The sequence below is a fragment of the Scyliorhinus torazame genome, chromosome 1 (assembly GCF_047496885.1).
Source record: "Scyliorhinus torazame isolate Kashiwa2021f chromosome 1, sScyTor2.1, whole genome shotgun sequence".
Taxonomy (NCBI): domain Eukaryota; kingdom Metazoa; phylum Chordata; class Chondrichthyes; order Carcharhiniformes; family Scyliorhinidae; genus Scyliorhinus; species Scyliorhinus torazame.
In genome coordinates, this window is record NC_092707.1 from 96,097,227 (window position 1) to 96,122,526 (window position 25,300).

Consider the following 25,300-nt stretch of genomic DNA (forward strand, 5'->3'; position numbering starts at 1 on the left):
CCTCACAAATAAAAGCCATATCCTTTAAACAGGAAGTGAAAAGGTACTGCATTTCTTACCAAGGATATGGTTGAGCTGATCCAAATAGTGTTTCCCTGGGAAGGTGGGTCTACAGGAGAGCATTTCAGCCAGGATACAGCCTACTGACCAAATATCAATGGACTTGGTATACCCCTGCAAGAAAAACAGAACTGCAGTGTACGATCTCAGACTTGCATGTTGAAACTAAATTATAGACAGATGAGTCAGAACATAAGACTTCAAGCAGTTTTGCAATAACTCTTGAACATCTGTATCTTTTTTAGACTTTGCGATTGCAATAATTTCATCCTTGCTGCTCCAAGTCCAATGATGTATAAACCAACCTGGCAATGGCAACCACAAGTATAGAAAGCAGTGCTAAATGCCACGTGTCCAGAACCCGAATTCGGACAGTTAACCGATTGTATGAAACTACAGAACCGTGATAAATTTACAAAGCACGTCAGTTTTTGAGCATGAGCAAATACAAAAGTGGGCAACTTGTTCCTCGGACTCTATCAACGTTGCTCTTTAACAAGCTATTAGATCAAGGTGGCTGGGCTTTCGGTTCTCAATCTGTGGTTTAGTCCTTCCACCTGGGGCAGTGGCAGGCTGCTGAAACTGGCAATAGCGCCTCTGGGTTACGAAGGGATAGGTCCGAATTCTCCTCACCGCCCCCCCCCCCCACACACCCCACAAAAAAATGATCCCGTGTTCTCTGCCCTGCCAGAAAGTGTGAATTCATGAAGACCGAGGATACAGTTGAATTCAGTTGTACTAAAGAACCCGCCAAGGTCTAAACTCAAAATAAAGCAGCCATTTGGATGTGCTGCCGGTGCCCATGGAATCACACCCCAGCCTAATCACAGCCTTTGTAAGGGGATGGGAGAGAGATAGAAAGTAATCATCTAGTTATTGGCACACTGCATCACAAACCAGAATAGTGCACAGAAAATCACAAGCTTACCAGTACTGTTTCATAGAATCATATAATCCGGGTCACTGTCTGGGTGGAGTTTGCACATTCTCCCCATGTCTGAGTGGATGTCACCCCCACAACCCAAAGATGTGCAGGTTAGTTGGATTGGCCACGCTAAACTGGCCCTTAATTGGGAAAAAATAATTGGGTACTCTAAATTTATTTTAAAAATGAACCATAGAATCCCAAGTGGAGGAGGCCATCCGACTCATCAAATCTGGACCAACCCTTCGAAAGACCACCCAACCTAGGCCTAATCCCCCACCTTATTCCTGCAACCCCACTAAGGAGCAATTTAGCATGGACAATCCACCTAACCTGCACATCTTTGGACTGTGGGAGGAAACCAGAGCACCTGGAGAAAACCCATGCAGACACAGGGAGAACATACAAACTCCACACACAGTTAGCCGAAGTTGGAATTGAACCCGGGTCCCTGGTCCTGTGAGGCAGCAGCGCTAACCACTGTGCCACACCAATCCACTTGCCGAGTTTCAAAATTGATCAGTTTTTGACCTTTTGTTTTACAGGATAGATTTATCAATCTGCAATTTATTATTTCAGAAACCACAGAATTCCAACTGTTATAGCACAGGGGAAGAGCATTTGGCCAGTCATGAATGTGCAATCGCAAGGGCGAGGATGAGCCACCTCTTGGAGGGGGTAGAAGATGTGTGTGAACGTTGCGGAGGGGGCCCCGCAAACCATGTTCATATGTTTTGGTCCTGTCCAAAGATGGAGGATTACTGGAAGGAGGTTTACAGGGTAATCTTTAAAGTGGTGCATCTGAAACTGGACCGGGCCCTCGGTAGGCCATATTCGGGGTGTCGGAACAGCCGGGGTTGGAAACGGGTGCGGTGGCAGCAGTTGTAGCCTTCGCCTCGTTGATTGCCCGAAGGTGGAGATCAACCTCTCCACCCTGTGCCCTGGCGTGGCGGGGGGGACTTGCTGGAATTCTTGACACTTTAAAAGGTCAAATTTGAACTGAGGGGAAGGATGGAGGGGTTCTACGCTTCATGGGCGTTATTCATTATGCACTTTCGAGAATTGGATCACCTCTAACATTAGGGGGGGGGGGGGGGCACGCTGGGAGGGTTGGTGGGAGGGGGAGTGTGTGTTAGTGGTGATTATGGGTGATTCCGGATTCCTTTTTGTCATTTGTTTATGTTAACATGCGGGCTAATGTTTGGGGTTTGGTGGGAGGATGGGATTGTTGTTATTGATATGGGGATTGACATTACATTTGTTACTGATTATTGTTTATTGTTGGGTGTAAATTTGGGAGAAAATGCAAAAAAAAAAAAAAAAATTTTTTTTAAAAAAATGAATGTGCAATCCACCCAGTGCCACTCTCTTGTCGTCTCTCTATGACTCTGCATATAACAATCCAATTCTCTCTTGAATGTCTCGGTTGTATCTGCCTCCACCACACTTTGGATTAGATTTGTTTATTGTCACGTGTACCGAGGTACAGTGAAAAGTATTTTTCTGCGAGCAGCTCAACAGATCATTAAGTACATGGGAAGAAAAGGGAATAAAAGAAAATACATAATAGGGCAACACAAGGTATACAATGTAACTACATAAGCACCGGCATCAGATGAAGCATACAGGGTGTAGTGTTAATGAGGTCAGTCCATAAGAGGGTCATTTAGGAGTCTGGTAACAGCGGGGAAGAAGCTGTTTTTCAGTTTGTTCATGCGTGTTCTCAGACTTCTGTATCTCCTGGCCGATGGAAGAAGTTGGACGAGTGAGTAAGCCGGGTGGGAGGGGGTCTTTGATTATGCTGCCCGCTTTCCCCAGGCAGCGGGAGGTGTAGATGGAGTCAATGGATGGGAGGCAGGTTCTGTGAAGGACTGGGCGGTGTTCACGACTCTCAGAAGTGTCTTGCAGTCCTGGGCCGAGCAGTTGCCATACCAGGCTGTGATGCAGCCAGGTAGGATGCTTTCTATGGTGCATCTGTAAAAGTTGGTAAGGGTTAATGTGGACATGCCGAATTTGCTTAGTTTCCTGAGGAAGTATAGGTCCTGTTGTGCTTTCTTGATGGTGGCGTCGACGTGGGTGGACCAGGAAAGATTTTTGGAGATGTGCACCCCTAGGAATTTGAAACTGCTAACCATCTCCACCTCGGCCCCGATGATGCTGACAGGGGTGTGTACAGTACTTTGCTTCGTGAAGTCAATGACCAGCTCTTTAGTTTTGCTGGCATTGAGGGGGAGATTGTTGTCGCTGCACCACTCCACTAGGTTCTCTATCTCCCTCCTGTATTCTGACTTTCAAGCAGTGCATTCCAGATCTTAACCACTAATTGCCATTTTCAAGTCGAGATCTATTGATGGGCATTTCTGCTGTGCACTATTTCTGCTATGCACTGAGTTAATTAGAGTTTCTCATTGCACCATCTCCAGCAAAGTATTATAAATAATTTGTGTATGTCTGGGTTAGTAAACCCGGAAAGAGCAGATTTGAAAACTGATCAAAAATACCGAATTTCCCTAAAATTTCAGGCAGATTCAATTTGTAAATAAGTAAACTAAAACTTCCTTGAAGTTTTGATAGAAGGGGCAGCACAGTGGCGCAGTGAGTTAGCACTGTGGTCTCACGGCGCCGAGATCCCAGGTTCAATCCCGGCTCTGGGTCACTGTCCGTATGGAGTTTGCACATTCTCCCCGTGTTTGCGTGGGCCTCGCCCCCACAACCCAAAAATGTGCACGCTAAGTGGATTGAACACGTGCTAAATTGCCCCTTAATTGGAAAAAATGAATTGGGTACTCTAAATTTAAAAAAAAAGTTGATAGAAAATGCAAACACTAAAATGCAAATCAAAATATGATATATTTGACTCGCAATTCAAGATTCAAACAGCTGGTAGATCAACAATGGCCTATATGCAGAGACCATGACTATGTGTACTTTATCTGAATGCTTGTAGTATTCGGAATAAGGTAAATGAGTTGATGGCGCAAATCATCGTGAATGACTATGATTTAGTGGCCATTACTGAAACATGTTTTTTTAAAACAAATATATTTATTAAGGTTTAACACAATTTTTCTCCCTTACAAACAATAACCCCACCCCTTTCGGAATGCTGCTCCTTCATCAGGTGAAGTGGAGGCAGGTTCACAAACACAGCATATATAGGCAGAAATACAATTGCAAGTTAATTACAGATTGGAATGTGAAGAATGATTGGAATGCAAATTTTTCACATTCCAATCTGTAAATATCTTTTTTTTTAAATATATTAAAGTTAACACAATTTTTCACTCTTACAAACAACCCCCCCCCCCTCGTAACAAAATAGAAAGAAAACGCACATAGCAAGATATAAACATGGTAAAACGATATGTTACAGGGGCAGCACGGTAGCATTGTGGATAGCACAATTTGCTTCACAGCTCCAGGGTCCCAGGTTGGATTCCGGCTTGGGTCACTGTCTGTGCAGAGTCTGCACATCCTCCCCGTGTGTGCGTGGGTTTCCTCCGGGTGCTCCGGTTTCCTCCCACAGTCCAAAGATGTGCGGGTTAGGTGGATTGGCCATGATAAATTGCCCTTAGTGTCCAAAATTGCCCTTAGTGTTGGGTGGGGTTACTGGGTTATGGGGATAGGGTGGCGGTGTTGACCTTGGGTAGGGTGCTCTTTCCAAGAGCCGGTGCAGACCCGATGGGCCGAATGGCCTCCTTCTGCACTGTAAATTCTATGATGATAATTCAAGATTCAAACAGCTGGTAGATCAACAATGGCCTATATGCAGAGACCATGACTATGTGTACTTTATCTGAATGCTTGTAGTATTCGGAATAAGGTAAATGAGTTGATGGCGCAAATCATCGTGAATGACTATGATTTAGTGGCCATTACTGAAACATGTTTTTAAAAAAAATATATATTTATTAAGGTTTAACACAATTTTTCTCCCTTACAAACAATAACCCCACCCCCCCGTAACAAAATAACGAGAAATCACAGAGCAAGATATATACATGGCAAAATGATATGTTTACATAGCTTTGTACGCTGGCTCTCTCCCGTACGTGCCAGCCTCCCCAGCCCTTCAAGTTATCTCTTGCTCATCCACCCTCCCAGGCAGTCCCCCATCCTCCCCCCACCCCAGGTTGCTGCTGCTGCTGACTGACCTTCCTCTAACGCTCCGCGAGATAGTCTAGGAACGGTTGCCACCGCCTGTAGAACCCCTGCGCAGACCCTCTCAAGGCAAACTTAATCCTCTCCAGCTTTATGAACCCAGCCATATAGTTTACCCAGGCCTCCACGCTGGGGGGCTTCGCCTCCTTCCACATCAGCAAGATTCTTCACCGGGCTACTAGGGACGCAAAAGGCCAGAATGCCGGCCTCTTTCGCCTCCTGCACTCCCGGTTCGTCCACTACTCCAAATATCGCTAGCCCCCAGCTTGGCTTGACCCGGACTTTCACCACCTGAGATATTGCTCCCACCACTCCTCTCCAGAACCCCTCCAGTGCCGGGCATGACCAAAACATATGGACATGGTTCGCAGGCTCCCCGAGCACCGTCCATATCTGTCCTCTACCCCCAAGGACCTGCTCAACCTCGCTCCCGCCAAGTGAGCTCTGTGAACCACCTTAAATTGTATCAGGCTGAGTCTGGCACACGAGGAGGTGGAATTAACCCTACCTAGGGCATCAGCCCACAGAACTTCCTCGATCTCCTCCCCCAGCTCCTCCTCCCATTTACCCTTCAACTCTACCAGCGGTTCCCCCTCTTCTTTCATCTCCCAGTGTATTGTCGACACCTTGCCCTCCCCGACCCATACACCAGAGATCACCGTCTTGAATTTCTTGTGCCGGGAGCAACGGAATTCCCTCACCTGTCGCCTCAGAAAAGCCCTCACCTGCATATATCTAAAGGCATTTCCTGGGGGGTAACTCGAACCTCCAGTGCCCCTAGGCTCGCAAACGTCCCGTCAATGAACAGGTCCCCCATTCTTCTAATCCCCGCCCGATGCCAGCTCTGGAACCCCCTGTCTATCTTCCCCGGGACAAACCGGTGGTTACCCCTGATCGGGGACCACACCGATGCTCCCATTGCACCCCTGTGCATTCTCCACTGGCCCCAGATCCTCAGCGTTGCCACCGCCACCACCGGGCTCGTGGTATACTTTGACGGCGAGAGCGGCAGCGGTGCCGTCACCAACGCCCCCAGGCTCGTTCCTTTAAAGGACGCAATCTCCATCCTCTTCCATGCCGCCCCCTCTTCCTCCACAACCCACTTGCGGATCATCGCCACATTTGCTGCCCAGTAGTAGCTCCCTAGGTTTGGCAGCGCCAACCCTCCTCGGTCCCAACTGCGTCCCAGGAACCCTCTCCTTAGCCTCGGGGTCTTATTCGCCCACACAAACCCCATAATACTCCTACCTACTCTCTTAAAAAAGGCCTTGGTGATCACGATGGGAAGGCACGGAAACACAAACAAAAACCTCGGAAGGACCACCATTTTGACCGACTGCACTCTACCCGCCAGCGAGAGCGGTAACATGTCCCATCTTTTGAAGTCCTCCTCCATTTGCTCCACCAACCTCGTCAGATTCAGTTTATGTAGGGCCCCCCAACTCCTGGCTATCTGGATCCCCAGATACCGAAAGCTTCCCCCCCGCCCTCCTCAGCGGTAGGTCCCCTATCCCTCTTTCTTGGTCCCCTGCCTGTAATACAAAGAGCTCACTCTTCCCTACATTGAGCTTATAGCCCGAAAACTCCCCAAACTCCCTTAGAGTCTGCATGACCTCCACCATCCCCTCCATTGGATCCGCCACGTACAGCAACAGGTCACCCGCATATAGCGACACCCGATGCTCTTCTCCCCCTCGGACCACCCCCCTCCATTTATTAGACTCCCTCAATAACATGGCCAATGGTTTGATCGCCAATGCAAACAACAGGGGTGACAGGGGGCACCCCTGCCTCGTCCCTCGGTACAGTCGAAAGTACTTCGACCTACGCCGGTTCGTCACTACACTCGCCACCGGGGCTCTGTAAAGGAGCTTAACCCAACTGATAAACCCTCCCCCGAACCTATGCAGCACTTCCCAGAGGTACTCCCACTCTACTCGGTCAAAGGCCTTCTCCGCGTCCATAGCTGCCACTATCTCCGGCTCTCCCTCCTCCGATTGCATCATCATCACATTTAAGAGCCGCCGCATGTTAGTGTTTAATTGCCTGCCCTTTACGAATCCCGTCTGGACCTCGTGGATCACCCCCGGGACACAGTCCTCGATCCTCGTGGCCAGCACTTTTGCCAGCAACTTAGCATCCACATTGAGGAGCGAGATCGGCCTGTACGATCCACATTACAGTGGGTCCTTGTCCCACTTTAGGATCAAAGAAATTGTCGCTTCCGACATTGTCGGGGGCAGGGTCCCCTCCTCTCTTGCCTCATTAAAGGTCCTCACTAGTAGCGGGGCCAACAGGTCTACGTACTTCCTGTAGAACTCCACCGGGAACCCGTCCGGTACCGGGGCCTTCCCCGCCTGCATACTCCCCAAACCCTTGCTCAGCTCCTCCAACCCAATTGGTGGCCCCAAACCAGCCACCTCTTGCTCCTCTACCCTCGGGAATCTCAGTTGGTCTAGGAATCGTCTCATCCCCTCTTCCCCCGCTGGGGGCTGGGATCTGTACAGCTCTTCGTAGAAGGCCTTAAATACCTCGTTTATTTTCGTCGCACTCCGAACCGTGGCTCCCCTTCCATCTTTGACTCCCCCTATTTCCCTCGCTGCCATCCTCTTACGGAGCTGGTGTGCCAGCATCCGACTAGCTTTTTCCCCATACTCGTAGGTCGCCCCCTGCGCCTTCGGCTTCCCTGTGGTCAACAGGTCAAATTCCTTTTGGAGCCGTCGTCTTTCCCCAAGTAATCTTTCCTCTGGGGCCTCTGCGTATCGCCTGTCCACTCTCAAAATCTCCCCCACTAACCTCTCCCTTTCCATGCCCTCTGTCTTCTCCCTATGAGCCCTGATGGAGATTAGCTCTCCCCTGATCACTGCCTTCAACGCCTCCCATACCACCCCCACACGCACCTCCCAGTTGTCGTTGGCCTCCAAGTACCTTTCGATACACCCCCTCACCTTCCCACACACCACCTCATCCGCCAGCAGTCCCACATCCAGCCGCCACAATGGGCGTTGGTCCCTCTCCTCTCCAAACTCCAGTTCCACCCAGTGCGGGGCGTGGTCCGAAACGGCTATGGCCGAATACTCCGTCCCCTCCACCCTCGGGATGAGCGCCCTGCCCAGAACAAAAAAATCTATCCGGGAGTAGGCTTTGTGCACATGGGAGAAAAAAGAAAATTCCCTGGCCTACGGCCTTGCAAACCGCCATGGGTCCACTCCCCCTATCTGGTCCATAAACCCCCTAAGCACCTTGGCCGCCGGCGGCCTCTTTCCAGTCCTTGATTTGGAGCGGTCCAGTGCTGGATCCAACACTGTATTGAAGCCCCCTCCCATTATCAGGCCTCCTATCTCCAGGTCCGGAATGCGCCCCAACATGCGCATCATCCCAGTTCGGGGCGTATACGTTTACCAACACCACCCACGTTCCTTGCAACCATCACATATCGCCCTCCATTGTCCACTACGATAGTCTTGGCCTCAAATGACACCCGCTTTCCCACCAATATTGCCACCCCTCTATTCTTCGCGTCCAGTCCCGAGTGGAATACCTGTCCTACCCATCCCTTTCTTAACCTGACCTGGTCCGCCACCTTCAGGTGTATCTCTTGGAGCATGACCACGTCTGCCTTCAGTCCCTTTAAGTGCGCGAACACTCGAGCCCTCTTCACCGGCGCATTCAGGCCCCTCGTTCCACGCTCTCAGCTGGATTGGAGGGGCTCTCACCCCCTCACCCCCCCTTTTCGGTTTGTATGAAGGTCTACGCCTCTTCAGGCGTTTCAAAGTAATAGTGTTGGTCCTTGTATGTGACCCACAGTTGGGCCGGCTGCAGCATTCCGAATTTCACTTCTTTCAGGTGCAACACCGCTTTGGCCCGGTTGAAACCCGCTCTCCGCTTTGCAACCTCCGTGCTCCAGTCCGGGTATATTCGGATCTCTGCATTGTCCCACTTACTGCTCCGCTCCTTCTTAGCCCATTTCAGGACCCTCTCTCTGTCCATGAACCGGTGAAACCTCACCACCATCGCCCTTGGCGGCTCATTTGCCTTGGGCTTCCTCGCCAGCACCAGCGACCTCGAAGGGGCCTCCGCGCCCATCATCGCCCCGAGCATCGTGCTCGCGTATGCCCCAGCATCGGCCCCCTCCACTCGTTCAGGGAGACCCAGGATCTGCAGATTCTTTCTCCTCGACCTGTTCTCCAGGTCTTCGAGTCTTCCCGCCCACCTCTTGTGTAGCGTCTCGTGCTGCTCCACTCTCACCGCCAGGCCCAAAGAGCTCGTCCTCATTCTCACTAATTCTTTTCTGTACCTCCTGAATCTTTACCTAGTGGGCCTTCTGGGTGATCCCTAGTCCTTCAATTACCGCAAGCTAGGCGCCAGCATCTCCTTGCGCAGCTCCTCGAAGCAGCGCCTGCTGAACTCCTGCAGCTCCGTCCCGCACTCCGCTTTATCCCCGGCCGCCGCCATTTTGTTTTTTTCCCCTCGCTTCTCCCGCTGCTCCAATGCCGCTTTTTTTGCCGTTGCACTTATGGTCCGGTCCATAAAAGTTGGAGGGGGACCTCTTTCTTCCCTTTCCCACGGGTTGTCTTCGAAAACATTCCGTTGGGGCTCCTCTAGCGAGCCCGAAAGTCCGTAATAGCGGGAGCTGCCGAATCGTGCGGCTTAGCTCTGCATAGCCGAAACCGGAAGTCCGAAACATGGTTAAAGGATGGTCACCACTGAGAGTTAAATATCCAAGGGTATCAAACTATATGGAAGGACAGAGTGGATGGTAAAGGAGGTGGTGTAACTCTGTTATTTAAGGATGACATCCGGGCAATAGTAAGGGATTACATTGGTGCTATGGAGGATAAGGTTGAATCCATTTGGGTGGAAATCAGGAATAGTCAGGCGAAAAAGTCACTGACAGGAGTAGTCTATAGGCCACCAAATAGTATCATGGTGGGGCAGGCAATAAACAAAGAAATAACGGATGCATGTAGAAATGGTACAGTAGTTATCATGGGGGATTTTAATCTACATGTCGATTGGTTTAACCAGGTCGGTCAAAGCAGCCTGGAGGAGGACTTTATAGAATGTATCCGCGATAGTTTCCTAGAACAGTATGTAATGGAACCTACGAGGGAACAAGCGGTCCTAGATCTGGTCCTGTGTAATGAGACAGGATTGATTCATGATCCCATAGTTAGGGATCCTCTCGGAAGGAGCGATCACAATATGGTGGAATTTAAGAGCAATGCTGTCATGATTATACATGAATGTACCAGAGTGAAATCAAGCTCACTGAGCTAATTTCAGACTGAGCTTTGCTCATTTAGAACAAATGCACTATTGACACTTATTGACCTGTTCTCCTCGAACTGCAGCCCGTCAATCCGGCATCAAGCAAAAGCTTAACCTGTTGTACACTTCTTGTACTTGAAGACATTTAACAAATAAAAAATGGGATGCAGGAAGAAAAAAAGTCAAACTAGTTTCAGCTGAGGTCAGTTGTCAAGGCAATAGCCAAAGCGCTATCTTCCCTCCTTTACATATCTGTCAGTAACTAAGAGAAGCCCGGTATTGCCAGCATGTCATTTTATTTGATCTTTATAAATCATTAAATCTAGCATCTAGCCTGTATTTCATCAACCATACTTGCTGGCAGCAATCATTATCTCATAAGATGTGTTCTGAGGGGGTTAGGCACAACCCATAGCAGAACATTGTGTCCTGCAGCAGGAACAGGCAGGGCACCCTCTAGGCTGTGCAGATTTTCACAAGCAGTGAAGAAACAGACAGTGAGTTCATTAGTAACAAAACAAAAATGCCCTCAGTATTCAGAATTAATTATAGTAATTCTCAGCAACCAACGAGGCATATAAATGATTAGGTTGGGTTTTCACTGACAGTTGATTCTCTGAAGGTACAAATAAGCATTTTAAAACTGGAGACTTCGTATTCATAGAATCATAGAATTTACAGTGCAGAAGGAGGCCATTCGGCCCATCGAGTCTGCACTGGCTCTTGGAAAGAGCACCCTACCCAAGGTCAACACCTTCACCCTATCCCCATAACCCAGTAACCACACCCAACACTAAGGGCAATTTATCATGGCCAATCCACCTAACCTGCACATCTTTGGACTGTGGGAGGAAACCGGAGCACCCGGAGGAAACCCACGCAGACACGGGGAGGATGTGCAGACTCCGCACAGACAGTGACCCAAGCCGGAATCGAACCTGGGACCCCGGAGCTGTGAAGCAATTGTGCTATCCACAATGCTACCGAGGCTATTCTGTGCAACCAGACATTACTCAAGACTACAAGATGAACAATGGGAATGTAGAAGTTCATAAATTACAACAGAATTATTACACCCATAGGGAAGTCACACAGTTGGACGGCTGTTACTGAGAAATAATTCAACCTAATATCAATGTCTTTAACTCATCTGCTATCATCAAACTGCCTTCAGTTTTAGTCCCATCTATTACAAGGCTCACAGGGCAGATTAATTCCAGCACCTGACATCTCCTTCCCCTTTAAATCTTAAACCGGATTCTACACAGAAACACTCCTTTGTAGCAAATTTAGCATCAATGAACATACAGGCTGCTCACTGATCATGATATTACTTTTACAAGTGTAAGAACCAGACATCCAGGCTGGAGGTGGGAGTTCTAAGCAATCAGCGCAAACATTTCTTCAAATTAGGGTTAAAAGAAATCAGCGCATCAGCTTGGGACAAACGGAGAATCTACACATATTAAATATTTAATATAGTGCTATAGCTTCTTTAAAATGTAAAAATCTTCATATTCTGATATTGCAATTAATTGCCTTGTAAAGTTGGATTTCTGGCAACAACTTGCATTTATTATCATCTAAGCACCATGCTGAGTGGGGTAGGCAACCGTAATTTTCCAAACTTTCCAATTCGAGCAACAGGGAACGACCTCGCTGTTGGATTTCTAGTTCAGAGACATCCGTACTGAACAAGGTGTTGACACAAGTGGTGCCAACCCCATTTGCGCTGCTATCTTGATAAGAATAGTTTGTACTGACCATACTTGACTGTGAAAAAGGGAAGCATGAGTGCATTGCCTTCCTCATGTGTTTGAAGGGAGCATAAGACCCTTTGCCAAGAGGATTCTGCCCTCTGCCTGGTAACAGCCAGCCACTGTCCTCAGAGGTTATAGCTCCACTGCCTTCACTGACTCCAGATCCAACAGTACGGTAGCAGTGGGTAGCACTGTTGCTTCACAGCTCCAGGGTCCCAGGTTCGATTCCCAGCTTGAGTCACTGTCTGTGCGGAGTCTGCACGTTCTCCCCATGTCTGCATGGGTTTCCTCCGGGTGCTCCGGTTTCCACCCACAAGTCCTGAAAGACATGCTGTTAGGTAATTTGGACTTTCTGAATTCTCCCACTGTGTGCCCGAAAAGACACAGGAATATGGTCACTAGGGGATTTTCACAGTAACTTCATTGCAATGTTAATGTAAGACTACTTGTGACAATAAAGATTATTATTAAAACTATCTGGGCAACGAAGAGTCGTTAGAGGTGGGCCGTTATCAGTTATTTATTGTGATGTGAAATCCAGTAACTGATCTGAATGCAAGGCCGAATTTTAAAAATGTCTTAGCAGATGTTTTTTTTTTCTCTTTTTTAAAAATATAAATTTAGAGTACACAATTATTATTTTTTTTTCCAATTAAGGGGCAATTTAGCGTGGCCAATGCACCTACCCTGCACATCTTTAGGTTGTGGGGGTGAAACCCACGCAGGCCCGGGGAGAATGTGCAAACTCCACACGGACAGTGACCCAGGGCCGGGATTCTAAACCCGGTTTTCAGCGCCACAGTCCCAGTGCTAACTACTGCGCCGCATGTCGCCCGTTTTAGCAGATTTTAAGGGCAAAGAGGCTCCTAATTTATTTGATATTGTGCATATTTTTAAGGTATAGGCCCTACCCAACATTGAACAGCATGCGGGCCTGGTGCAAAATTCCATACAATTTATATCGCTTGTAAAATACAGCGACTAAAAGAGCCCTTTCATATTCTTCTACTAAAAACCCACATTACAGCATCAAATTCCTTTATAATCTAGATTTACCAACATCATCACTCAATAGTTCTCCCCCAAGACATTCAAAGGAAAGAGAATTGGGCAGCACGGTGGCGCAGTGGGTAGCACTGCCGCCTCACGGCGCCGAGGTCTCAGGTTTGATCCTGGTTCTGGGTCACTGTCCGTGTGGAGTTTGCACATTCTCCCCGTGTTTGTGTGGGTTTCACCCCCACAACCCAAAGATGTGCAGGGTAGGTGGATTGGCCATGCTAAATTGCCCCTTAATTGCAAAAATTTTGAATTGGGTACTCTAAATTTTAAATAAAGAAATAAAAAGAAAGAGAATGGAGTTAACAGCATAACTTTAATGTTTGCGTCAAAACAGTCCAAAGCTCACCTTGGAGTTGAGCATAATCTCAGGTGCTCGGTACCAACGGGTGGCAACATATTCCGTCAGGAACCCAGTATGATCATGGTCAGGGTCAGCAACACGTGCCAGTCCAAAGTCACAGATCTGTAAGGGAGGAAAATCAAAGCTTTATTTTCGTATTACAATATTTCCTACTTATACATTGAATGATTCCAATATCTGAAGAAAAGATGCCCTATAATGTAATTGAGGGAAGACTCGTAGCCACACCTGAGCCACTGACCTTCTACATAAATTGGTACTGTGGTTACTGCCAAAAGTGCAAGTTAAAGCTTTAGGATCAACCCACAGAGCACCCCAAAACTCCCAGCCACTCTTTTGGAAATGCATCCTATCCACATTCCTTTCGATGGTAAGCGTCTAATTTGCTGGAGGAAATCCAAGACAAAGCTTCTCACTTCTCAGATTTAAAACAATGGAGGTGTAGTTCAAGGGAATTGCACAAAACACACAATCCTATCCCACATTAAAATAAGAGATTTGACTGGGTGACCGAGCTGACTGGCATGATGCAGTGCTATCTGGTCCTTCAACAAAATAAAAACATGATTTTTCAACATTGCAATTGCTTGATAGAATGTGGCAAGATGGAGCCATGAAACCCAGGAGGCAGAGATAGGTTTCCAGTCTGTTAGCTGATATCACAGTTTGATCACCAAGTGGGAAATGACTCCCAGACTGACAGTCAGTGGAGGTGTCGATGTCCAAATACAGTGTGAAAATTGAACTAAACGCTCACCCTGGGGTCAGCACTGAATTGGCTGTTGCATCTGGCAACATTGAACAGACAAAAAAGCAAAATTTTACATCCTAAACCTGGCCACAACTATCCCTGGCTGCAGCAGAAATACTGATTATTTAATCCAGGTCAGCATTCGTTGAATAAGAACTAGGAGCAGAAGTAGGCAACTCATCCCTTCGAGCCTGCTCTGCCATTCAGTCAGACCATGGCGGATCTCTTCATAGTCTCAAATCCATCACCCTACCTATTCCCCATATCCCTTGAACCCGTTTTTTTAAATCAAAAATATATCCATCTCTTTCTTGAAACCATTGAATGACTCAGATTCCACCGCACTATGGGGCAGCGAGATCCACATATGCACCACCCTCTGAGAGAAGTAGTTCCTCTTCATCTCAGTTCTAAATCTACCACTTCTCAACCTATACAGTTGACCTCTCGTTCTAGGTTGCCCACCAAGGGGAAACATTTTGGGCGGCATGGTAGCACAGTGGTTAACACTGTTGCTTCACAGCGCCAGGATTCCAGGTTCGATTCCCACTTGGGTCACTGTCTATGCGGAGTCTGCATGTTCTCCCTGTGTCTGTGTGGGTTTCGTCCAGGTGCTCTGGTTTCCTTCCACAAGTCCCGAAAGACTGCTTGTTAGGAAATTGGACATTCTGAATTCTCCCTCAGTGTTCCCGAACAGGCTCCGGAGTGCGGCAGCTAGGGGATTTTCACAGTAACTTCATTGCAGTGTTAATGTAAGCCGACTCGTGACAGTAATAAGGATTATTATTTGGTCTACGTTTACTTTATCAATCCCATTTAGTATTCTATACACCTCAATCAGATCCCTTCTCATCCTTCTAAACTCCAGCGAGTTCAAACCAAACTGTTTAATATCTCCTCATACGTCAATCCTTTTATCCCCGGAATCAATTTGGTGAATCTCCTCTGAACGGCCTCCAATGCTACCACAGTCTTCCTCAAATAAGGAGACCAAAACTGGACACAATACTCCAGATGTGGTCTCACCAACACCCTATACAATTGCAACACAACCGGCCAGAATTCTGGCCTAGTGCATCAGCATTGTCAAAAATAAACCCAATTTATTTTCATTAGGTTACGACTATCAGAGAATATAAGTAGATTTGTATTAATCTTGTGTTGAGATGGAGTCTCGTTGAAAATTTGTCCTCTTGTCACTATGCATCAGAGAAACAGATCGCACATCCTAATTCATTTACATTTTGACAGCATCAATATGCATTTTCAGGTTTGCTGTTTTGCAGCCAGAGGAAGCAGCTACTGTGTGCTTATGCTGCTTTACCTTGGTTCAGGAGCCAAATTCAGACCCGGTCACAAAGTACCAGGCTCTCATTTTCACACAACTTACAAAGCACAAGAAGAATTGAACTGACCAAGCTGATTAACAGGCTGGTTCCGCTGTCAATAGAGATATTGTGACACAGTTTATGTGCACTATGCTGGTAATCAATCAGATGGCCACTGGACCCAACACCATGTGAAAATGGCATCAGATATTTGCACAAGTCTGGGAGGCAGTCACGTAAAGGTGGGGATTTGCATATCAGTGTTGCTGTATTACAAATTTAGCACTGGATTTGCATCAATACCAGTGTGAAATTGGCATCAAACGTATGCTGCAATAAGTGAAATCTGTTCGCTAATCTGTTTTTTCACCCCCCCCCCCACCCCCCCACCGCGTGATAAATGCAAAATGTAACAGAACAAGCTACTCCAACAGGCACAGAAAACAAAGGCATGTTTAGAAATCACAAAGACACAAGGAAGAAAAATCACAGAAAATGTTTTAACATCACTGCTGCAGTAGGATTTGGATACGAGTGCACGACAAAAACAAACAAGCCTTTTCATTAACCATTTTTTAGGGAAAAAAAAAACCCTGAAGAGGAGTTCTATGAGGGGTTCTTGAAGTTGCAGCTTTAGTGGCAAACCTTAACAGGTCTGTTGAATAGTATCCACCATCAGGCATGACGGTAGACCCACCTTTTCTAAACTTAAATGGCAAACAGCTAGGGGAGCCACGGCAGCCAGTAAAAGATGTAGTTAAATACTTGATACCAAGGACACAGGCCACATACAGGGACAACTAATACCTTTATCTAAAATTCCAAAGTCTCCCCGGCAAATGTCTAAGGCTGGACAAGACTGTTTGCAACCTATTGGAACCCTAAAACTGAACTTCTGAACTTGAAGGTCCCCAGCACAGGTTTCCTACTCCCACATCTGTAACATTGCCCATTTCTGCTCTGTTTCAGCTCTGCCATCTATGGCCTTTGTTCCCTCCAGATCTACTCTGTTCCAATTCTGCTGGCCGGTTGCCCATCCTCCAACTTTCAAAATGGGTGGCACAGTGACAGTGGTTTGCACAGCTGCCTTACAGCGCCAATGACCCGTGTTCAATTGCAGCCTTGGGTGACTGTGGAGTTTGCACATTCCCCCCAGGCCTGCGTGGGTTTCCTCTGGGTGCTTTGGTTTCCTTCCAAAGTCCAAAAATGTGCAGATTAGGTGGATTGGCCATGTTAAACTGCCCCTTAGTGGGGTTGCGGGATAGGGTGGGGGAATGGATCTGGGTAGGGTGCTGGTTAGAGGGCCGGTGCAGACTCAATAGGCCGAATGGCCTCTTTCTGCACTGTAGTGATTCTTTGAAAAATTATTTTCCACACACAAATCTCTCAGACCTCACCTCTTCCTATCTTAGTAATCTCCTCCAGTCTGCAGCCCATAGAGAACTCTTGCCCTGTGTGCATTACTCGTCTCCTTCTTCCCATCACCAGTAGCCATGCCCCCAGTTCCCTCGGTTCTCAGCTTTGGAATTCACTCCAGAAACACTCCCTGCCCCTTCTCACCTTTCAAACTTAAACCTTTCGAGAAAGAGTCTCTCCAAGCTTTTTGGTCACCTGTGCTCATACCTCATTTGGTTTGGTGCCAATTTTGTCAGGTTACACTCGTGAAATACAATTTTGACTACTACATAAACAGTTGCTTTCTATTGCTGAGAAGATAGGTATGTTGCCAAAGCTTTTCCTCTTGCGCTCACCAGAACAATTTTCAAATGATCACAACTATTTATGCTGATCACAAAAGGGTGATTAGTTGGCAAGATGACTCTGGCCGAGCCGTTGCCAAAGAGATATGGGGAACTAAAGGTTACCCAAAGTCGCAGGCAATTCAAAAAACGCACAAGGCTCGGACATATTCCTTTTGTTTGTAAAGAAAGGATTCCTGTATATGAATTGAAGTCACTGCTCGTAAATTAGCCACATTACAAGCTCGCCTGATTATTTGGGGGGTGGGAGGAAGAACTCAGAGTGGCATGGGAGGTCGGCGGTGAACCCAGTGCGGAGCAGCTTTCAGGCTGCCCCATACCAAATGGCACACAGGCCGGTGCCACTCATGAGCCTACCATGCACATTATGAATCCCAAGAGTGTTCTTATGGAAAGGAGAGGGAAGGGGAAACAGTAGGAGTATGTGCTTGCATATCCTAGGCTCATACAGCAGAGCCCGATTTCTAGTCATCTTGGACCCCTTCGCACACCAGCCACCACATGGGATTGACGGAGTAGGGCCTTGGTCAAGTAGCAACAGCCACCCCACGTTAAAATAACTCATGTACAGGCATCTTCCACCCACCAACATTTGGTGGGTGGAGAAACCACAGGAGATTCAGGAGTTAGCAAACAACCATGATACACCAGGTTTCTTGAGCAGTCAAGACCACCCATGGCCCAAGCACCCAAGGATCCACCCCACTGCTGGCCTGGAATGGAGAAGTACTCATCAACAAGAGAGGCAGCGGACTTCCTGTGGCAGCCATGGGGCAGAAGGTCGCACATTTGGTAGCTCCCGCTCCTGACGGACCTTTTTCCCTGACTTTTTCCGAATTGTATTTGAAAAATCGGGAGTGGATGGGACAGTGAGGAGGAATTCCACACCAGTTATATGGAGACGTGGACCAGAAGTGGTTGTACAAGAAAGAAAACTCGAGCAGAGAAGACACGTGTAAAACCCACAGCACAGAAAAACATGGCAGAGATGCAGGGTACTGGCTCAGCGGCCCAGTGGTCAACGGAGCAGCTGGTGAAATTTCTTCAGGAGGCTTTCACCAAGCAAAAGGAGGAAGATCTAGACCTGATCAAGGCATCGATCGACAGAGTGAGGCAGGGTCTGGAAGCCCAAGGTCGGGCGATCCAGAAGGTTGAGGAGAAGGTGGGCGAGCACGAGGAACACCTAACTGTGCTGGAGTTACAGGTGGGGGTGATGAGGGATCAACAGGAAAGGCTTCAAGAGAAGGTGGAGGACCTGGAGAACAGGTCCTGTCGACAGAACCCGAGGATCGCCAGCCTCCCCGAGGGCTGCGAGGGAACGGATGCAAGGGCCTATGTGGTGAATATGTGCGAGAAATTAATGGTTGAGGGGGCATTTGCTCGACCCTTGGAAGTGGATAGAGCGCACGGAATGCTTGCGAGGAGACCACGTGTGAACGAGCCGCCGAGGGCAATGGTGGTGCGAATGCACCGGTTCCTGGATAAGGAACAGATTTTGCGGTGGGTCAAGCAGACACGGAGCTGCAAGTTGGAGAACAGCCTGCTGCGCGTCTACCAGGACTTGGTGCGGAACTGGCCAAAAGAGCGGGATTCAACCGAGTAAGATCGGCTCTTTTCAAGAAGAATGTGAAGTTTGGGCTGCTGCATCCAGCTCGTTTATGGGTCACTTTTAAAGATCAGGAACTCTATTTCAAGTCGCCGGACAAGGCGATGGACTTTATGAAAAGTAAAGGGCTGGCAGATGACTGAGAACACTGAACTCTTGGGATGGGTAAAGCTGTATCGATTTTGTTAAAGTTATTCTTGCTTTTGAACTTTGTGAAATGGTTTTAATATTGATACTTGGGCTGTTGCTCAGTTTTGTAAGTTAACCTGGTGCTGGTGGGGGAAGGGTGGATGGATCTTCTTTTGTCTTTTCTTTGTGTTAGGTTGGAACTATGTTTTTTGAATATATATGTCTGAGCAGGGGAGGGGGGTAGAAACAATAGTGGGTAGGATGTTTGGCGCCATTGGGGGGGGGGGGGAGGGGGTGAGCAGATGATAAGTTTGCTCAGGGGATGGTAATTGTTGTGTTGCTAATGGGGGTGGGGGGGGGATGGGCGGATAATTGCTCTGCTGACAGGAGAGGGATTGTTGCTGCGAGACAAATGAGAGGTCGAGGACGGAGGGTGCCGAAGGGCGGGCCTGCGGGGGCACGAGCTGGAGGCTGGTCTAAGAAGTGTGATGGTTGATCGGGGGGGGGGGCGTGCGGCGGCGAGATGCCTCCCGGTCAGGCTGATCACGTGGAACGTTAGAGGGTTGAATGGGCCGGTTAAGAGGGCTCACGTGTTCGCGCATTTGAGGGGATTGAAGGCAGGCGTGGCAATGCTACAGGAGACACACCCGAGGGTAACAGATCAGACCAGATTGAGGAAGGGGTGGGTCGGGTAGGTATTTCACTCTGGGTTGGACTCTAAGACTAGGCGGGGCGCGATCCTGATTAATAAACGGTGTGTAAAAAAAACAACCCCAAAACAAGAGAGGCAGCCAGCACCAGCTAGAAGGAGCACTTTGAAGGCCAGTGTCCCTGACTCCATCCTGCAGCATGCGCCACCATCTCAGCACAACCACAACCTGGCATGAGGTAGAAAAGGCCACCTGACAGGTAAAGAACGACAAGGCAGCAGGAGTAGATGGAACTCCCGGTGAAGTACTGAAACATGGCAGAGAATCACTACTGGCACAAATACATGGTCACATTTTCCTTATCTGGAGGGAGGACATGCCAGGAGATCTCAGACGCAGAAATCATGATCATATTCAAGAAAGGTAACAAGTCCGACTGCAGTAACGACAGAGGAATTTCCCTGCTGTCGGCTATAGGGAAGGTTAACACGAGAGTCCTCCTAAATCGGCTTCTCCCTGTGGCTGAAGAGCAATTCCAAGAGTCTTAATGCATATTCTGCCTATTAAGGGGCACAACAGGCATGATCTTCACCATATGACAACAAGAGAAATGCAGGGAACAGCACCAACATTTGTACACAACCTTCTTTGATGTCACAAAGGCCAGCGCGGAATGATAGAGTGTCCTTCTCAGTTTTGGTTGCCTCCAAAACTTAATCATCTTGTCTTGCTCCACAATGACATGCATTCTGCGATCCACCACAGACACAATTCACGTTTGGACGGGGGTCAAGCAAAGCTGTGTCTTTGTACTGTTGCTCTTCTCGTTCTTCCCTGCTGCAGTGCTCCATCTCACTCTCAGCAAGCTACCTGATGGAGTGGTGCAAAATTACAAAACAAAGGGGAATCTGCTCAACCTCTGTTGGCCAGATCCAAGGTCATCCCACCCTCTATAATTGAACTACAGTACACAGACAATGCTCGCACCTGTGCTCACTCCAGGACATCGCCACAGCACTGCAACCCCCGGTTATCAAGATCCATGATGAGGCTTTAGACACGATCGTCCAATTTCCACACCTTGGGAGCCTACTGTCAACAAGGGCAGACATTGACGACGTGGTTCAACACCGCATCAGCAATAGCCTTTAGCAATAATCTGCTCAGTAACGCAGTTTGGGTTCAGCCAGGATCACTCAGCTCTTGTCCTCATGATAGCCTTGATTCCAAAATGGACAAGAGTTGGAATCCAGAGACGAGGTGAGAATGATGCCTTGACATCAAGGCAGCATTTCACTGGGAATGGCATCAGGGAGCCCAAGCAAAGCTGGAGTCAATTGGAATCAGGGGGAAACGGTCTGCTGGTTGGAGTCATATCTGGCATAAAGGAAGATGTTTGTGGTGATTGGAGGTTAATCATCTCAGTCCCAGGACATCACTGCAGGGGTTCCTCAGGGTAGTATCCAAGGCCCAAACATCTTTAGCTGCTTCATCAATGACCTCCCAGCCATCATAAGGTCAGAAGTGGAGATGATTTTTGCTGATGACCGCAGTGCTCAGCACCATCCATGGCTCTGCATGGACTAAAGCAGTCCATGTGCAAATGCAGCAAAACCTGGACAATATCCAGACTTGGGCTGCCAAGTGGCAAGTAACATTCCTGCCACACAAGTGCCAGGCAATGACCATCTCCAACAAGACAGTATCTAACCATTGCTCCTTGACATTCGATGACATTACCATTGCTAAATACCCCACTATCTACATCCTCGGAGTTATCATTGACCAAAAACTGAACTGGACTAGCCATATAAACACTGTGGCTACAAGAGCAGGTCAGAGGCTAGGAATCCTACAGCAAGTTACTCATCTTCTGACTTCCCAAAGTCTGTCAATAAGACCATAAAACAAAACAGAAGTAGTCCATTTGGCGCAGAGTCTGCTCCAGCATTCAATGAGATCATGACCGATCTGATGTGATATGAAAGGATTGTCCTTAACTCCACTTTCCCACCTTATCCCCATTACCCCTTGATTCCCTTACAGATTAAAAATCTGCCCATCTCAGCCTTGAACATACTTAACAACTCAGCCTCTACAGCCCTCTTCGGTATAGAATTCCACAGATGCACTAACCTCAGGGAAGAAATGATTTTGTATGGAGGATGGGCAAACTGACCACTACACTCTGGTGCAGGGAACATTCAAGTTGGGGGGGGGGGGAAAGAGAGAGAGAGAGATGTAACAGGAGACAGTGTAGTTAGTTAGATACTGTTGTCTCCAGGCGATAGCATGAATCCTAAAGACTGTGTTGCCTGCCCGGTGTCAGGGTTAAGGACATCTCCTCAGGCTGGAGATGAACTAGGGAGTTGGAGTGGGGTCCAGCTGTTACGGTCCACATGGGTACCACTGACATAGACAGAACTAAGGAAACAATTCTGCTGTGTGGGTGTGAAGCAGCTAGGGATTAAATTTAAAAAGCATAACCACAGAGATAATCTCTGACACAGGGTATATCGGCTCAGAGAGTTGAATGTGTGGCTCAAAGATTAATGTGGGAGAAATGTGTTAGGATTCATGGGGCACTCGCATCAGTCCTGGGAAAGAGGAACTTTATACTGTTGGGTCAGTCTTCACCTGAACTGCACTGGGACCAGTGTCCTGGCGAGTTGTATACCTAAGGCTATAGAGAGGGCTTTAAACTAATCAGCTGGGATGAGGTGGGAGTGGAATGCTTCACTTGAAATGCGATTTGGAAAGTCAAAGTATGTGCAGGGCGGTGACGTGGCTAACAGCTAAAGTGTGATAGGCATTTGTTTTTTTAAAATAAATTTAGAGTACCCAATTCATTTTTTCCAATTACGGTGCAATTTAGCATGGCCAATCCACCTACCCTGCACATCTTTGGGTTGTGGGGGCGAAACCCAGGCAAACGTGTGATATCATTCGTAACAAGATGGATGAATACACAGCATAAATAGAACAAAATTGAGTAAATTATAGCCATCACAGAGACCGTAACTACAGCTGGTACTTGAATATTCAAGGATATTTGATAAATAAAAAGATGAGACCCTGGTCACTGTCAAGTGTGGAGTTTGCACATTCTCCCCGTGTCTGTGTGGGTGTGACCCCCACAACCCTAAGGTGCGCAGGGTAGGTGGATTGGCCATGCTAAATGGCCCCTTAATTGGCAAAATTAAAATAAAGGATGAGATCAGTACAGTGGTGAGAAATGAATTTGGTTTGGAGGATCAAAATGTATCAGTGTGGGTGGAGGCAAGAAACAACAAAGGAAAGTCATTGGTGGGAGTACAAAGTATAGGTCCCCTGATAGTAACTACACTGTAGCCTCGAGTATAAATAAAGGAATAATGGGGGCTTGTAATGAAAGGTACTGCACTAAGAGCAAGAGATATTAATTTACTCAGAGATGGAATTAATTAAATCGACTAAAGCAGCCTGAAGGATGAGCTCACTGGTTGTATTTGGGACAGTTTCTTGGAACAATATGTTCTGGAACAACCAGGATGCAGATTTTAGATAGTAATGTGTCATGCGACAGGATTACTGACAAGTATCCTCGAGGTAAGAGTGATCATAGCATGACAGAAATTCACATTGTTTGATGAAATTAAAGTCCGAAAATAGTGTCTTACATTTAAATAAAGGTAATTACAAGGTAATGAAGACAAACAGTGGAATGGGAAAATAGGTTCAAAGGTAAGACTGTGGGGAAGCAGTGGCAGACGTTTAAGGACATATTTTAAAACTCTCAACAAAGGCATATCCCAATGACAAAAAAAAGACTCCACAAGGAGGATGCACCACCAATGGTTAACCAAGGAAGTTAAGGATGGCATCAAATTGAAAGAAAAGATGTACAATGCTGAAAAGATTAATGATACATCAGGAAGATTGGGTAAATTTTTAGAAGCCAGCAAAGAATTACTAAAAAAAATGAGGGAGAAATTGTAGTACAAGAGAAAGCTAGCAAGAAATATAACAGACAGTAAAAGCTACCACAAGTATATAAAAAAGAGCATAGGTAAAGTGAGCAATGGTCACTTAGAGGGCGAGACTGGGGAATTATTAATGGTAAATAAGGAAACAGTAGATACTTTGAACACGCATTTTGGATCTGTCTTCACAGTAGAAGACACAAAAAGCATTTTGGAACAGTACAAAAATGGGGGAAAGGGGAGGGAGAACATAAAACAATGATTACTAGAAGTGCAAGGAACATTAATGGGACTAAAGGCTGACAAATCCCTTGAACCTGATGGCCTGCATCTGGAGTATTAAAAGAAATGGCTGCAGAGATAGGGATGCATTGGTATAATCTTCCAAAATACCCTCTATACTGAAACGATCCCAGCAGGATCATTCATTCCAGTGTTAATGTAAGCCTACTTGTGACAATAAAGATTATTATTATTAAAATACTGATCCATGTCATGTGCCACTATTTGGCCTAGACTGCAAGAGATGAAAGCATAAAGACCGTCTGGCTAGGTTTCATGTTATGAACTGATCAATTCAATTCAAACAGTTAAGTGAATAATACTCTGCATGGACAGTAAATTTGCAGCAATGTCAAAGTAACAGATGCTTCTCCTGAATAACAATAATAATCGTTATCGTCACAAGTAGGCTTACATTGCAATGAAGTTACTGTGAAAAGCCCCTAGTCGCCACATTCCAGCGCCTGTTTGGGTACACAGTGGGAGAATTCAGAATGTCCAAACTACCTAACAGCACGTCTTTCGGGACTTGTGGGAGGAAACCAGAACACCCGGAGGAAACTCACGCAGACACGGGGAGCGTGAAGACTCCACACTGGCAGTGACCCAAGCCGGGAATGGAACCTGGGACCCTGGCTCTGTGAAGCAACAATGCTAACCACTATGCTACCGTGCAGCCCATAAGTGATCCTTGAAACATAGTTAAATGGCAAAATGTTACAGCCCACCAATTAGTTTCACTTCCCCAAAAGCCTCAAAGCTCTCTGACTGTAATTCATCCACGATATGTTAAATTCCTTTGAAGGTAACAAAACAAAGGCATTAAGACTGCATTCTCCAATTCATAAAGCTATTGAATAAATCATTACTTTAGAAAGTTAACAGGATGTCAATTACATAGGATGCTTGCCCCAATTAAAATGATGAAAAATTAATAATGTCCAAAACTAGTCATCAGTGACATGACATCGAGGGAATAAATTAATGTCTTAAAGCCAGACATTAGCACTGGGAACTCCCCTTTGTTCAACTGCAGGGGCATACTAATGCCTTGAACGGACCGGACTATAATATTTACTTAGAATTCCTACAGTTAGAACAAAAATTAATAGGAATCAGTTTTAATATAAGTGTATCACGACCCAAGAAAATGGAATAAAATAATAACCAATCAAAAAGATGATCCTATCGTGTCAAAGGATCAGAATCTTTTATAAAGAAGTTACATGACAAAA

At 47.0% G+C, this 25,300-nt stretch overlaps 1 protein-coding gene across 1 annotated transcript in view; it reads right to left on the minus strand.

The window, feature by feature from the left end:
• Positions 1 to 25,300, minus strand: part of mapk1 (mitogen-activated protein kinase 1) — a 166,211-nt gene that overhangs the window by 10,752 nt on the left and 130,159 nt on the right. The window contains exons 4-5 of the mRNA XM_072498367.1: positions 13,583 to 13,699; positions 60 to 174 (exon numbers count right to left, since the gene is read on the minus strand). Of these exons, the coding sequence (XP_072354468.1) occupies positions 60 to 174; positions 13,583 to 13,699 (232 nt within the window). The remainder of the gene's footprint in view (positions 1 to 59; positions 175 to 13,582; positions 13,700 to 25,300) is intronic.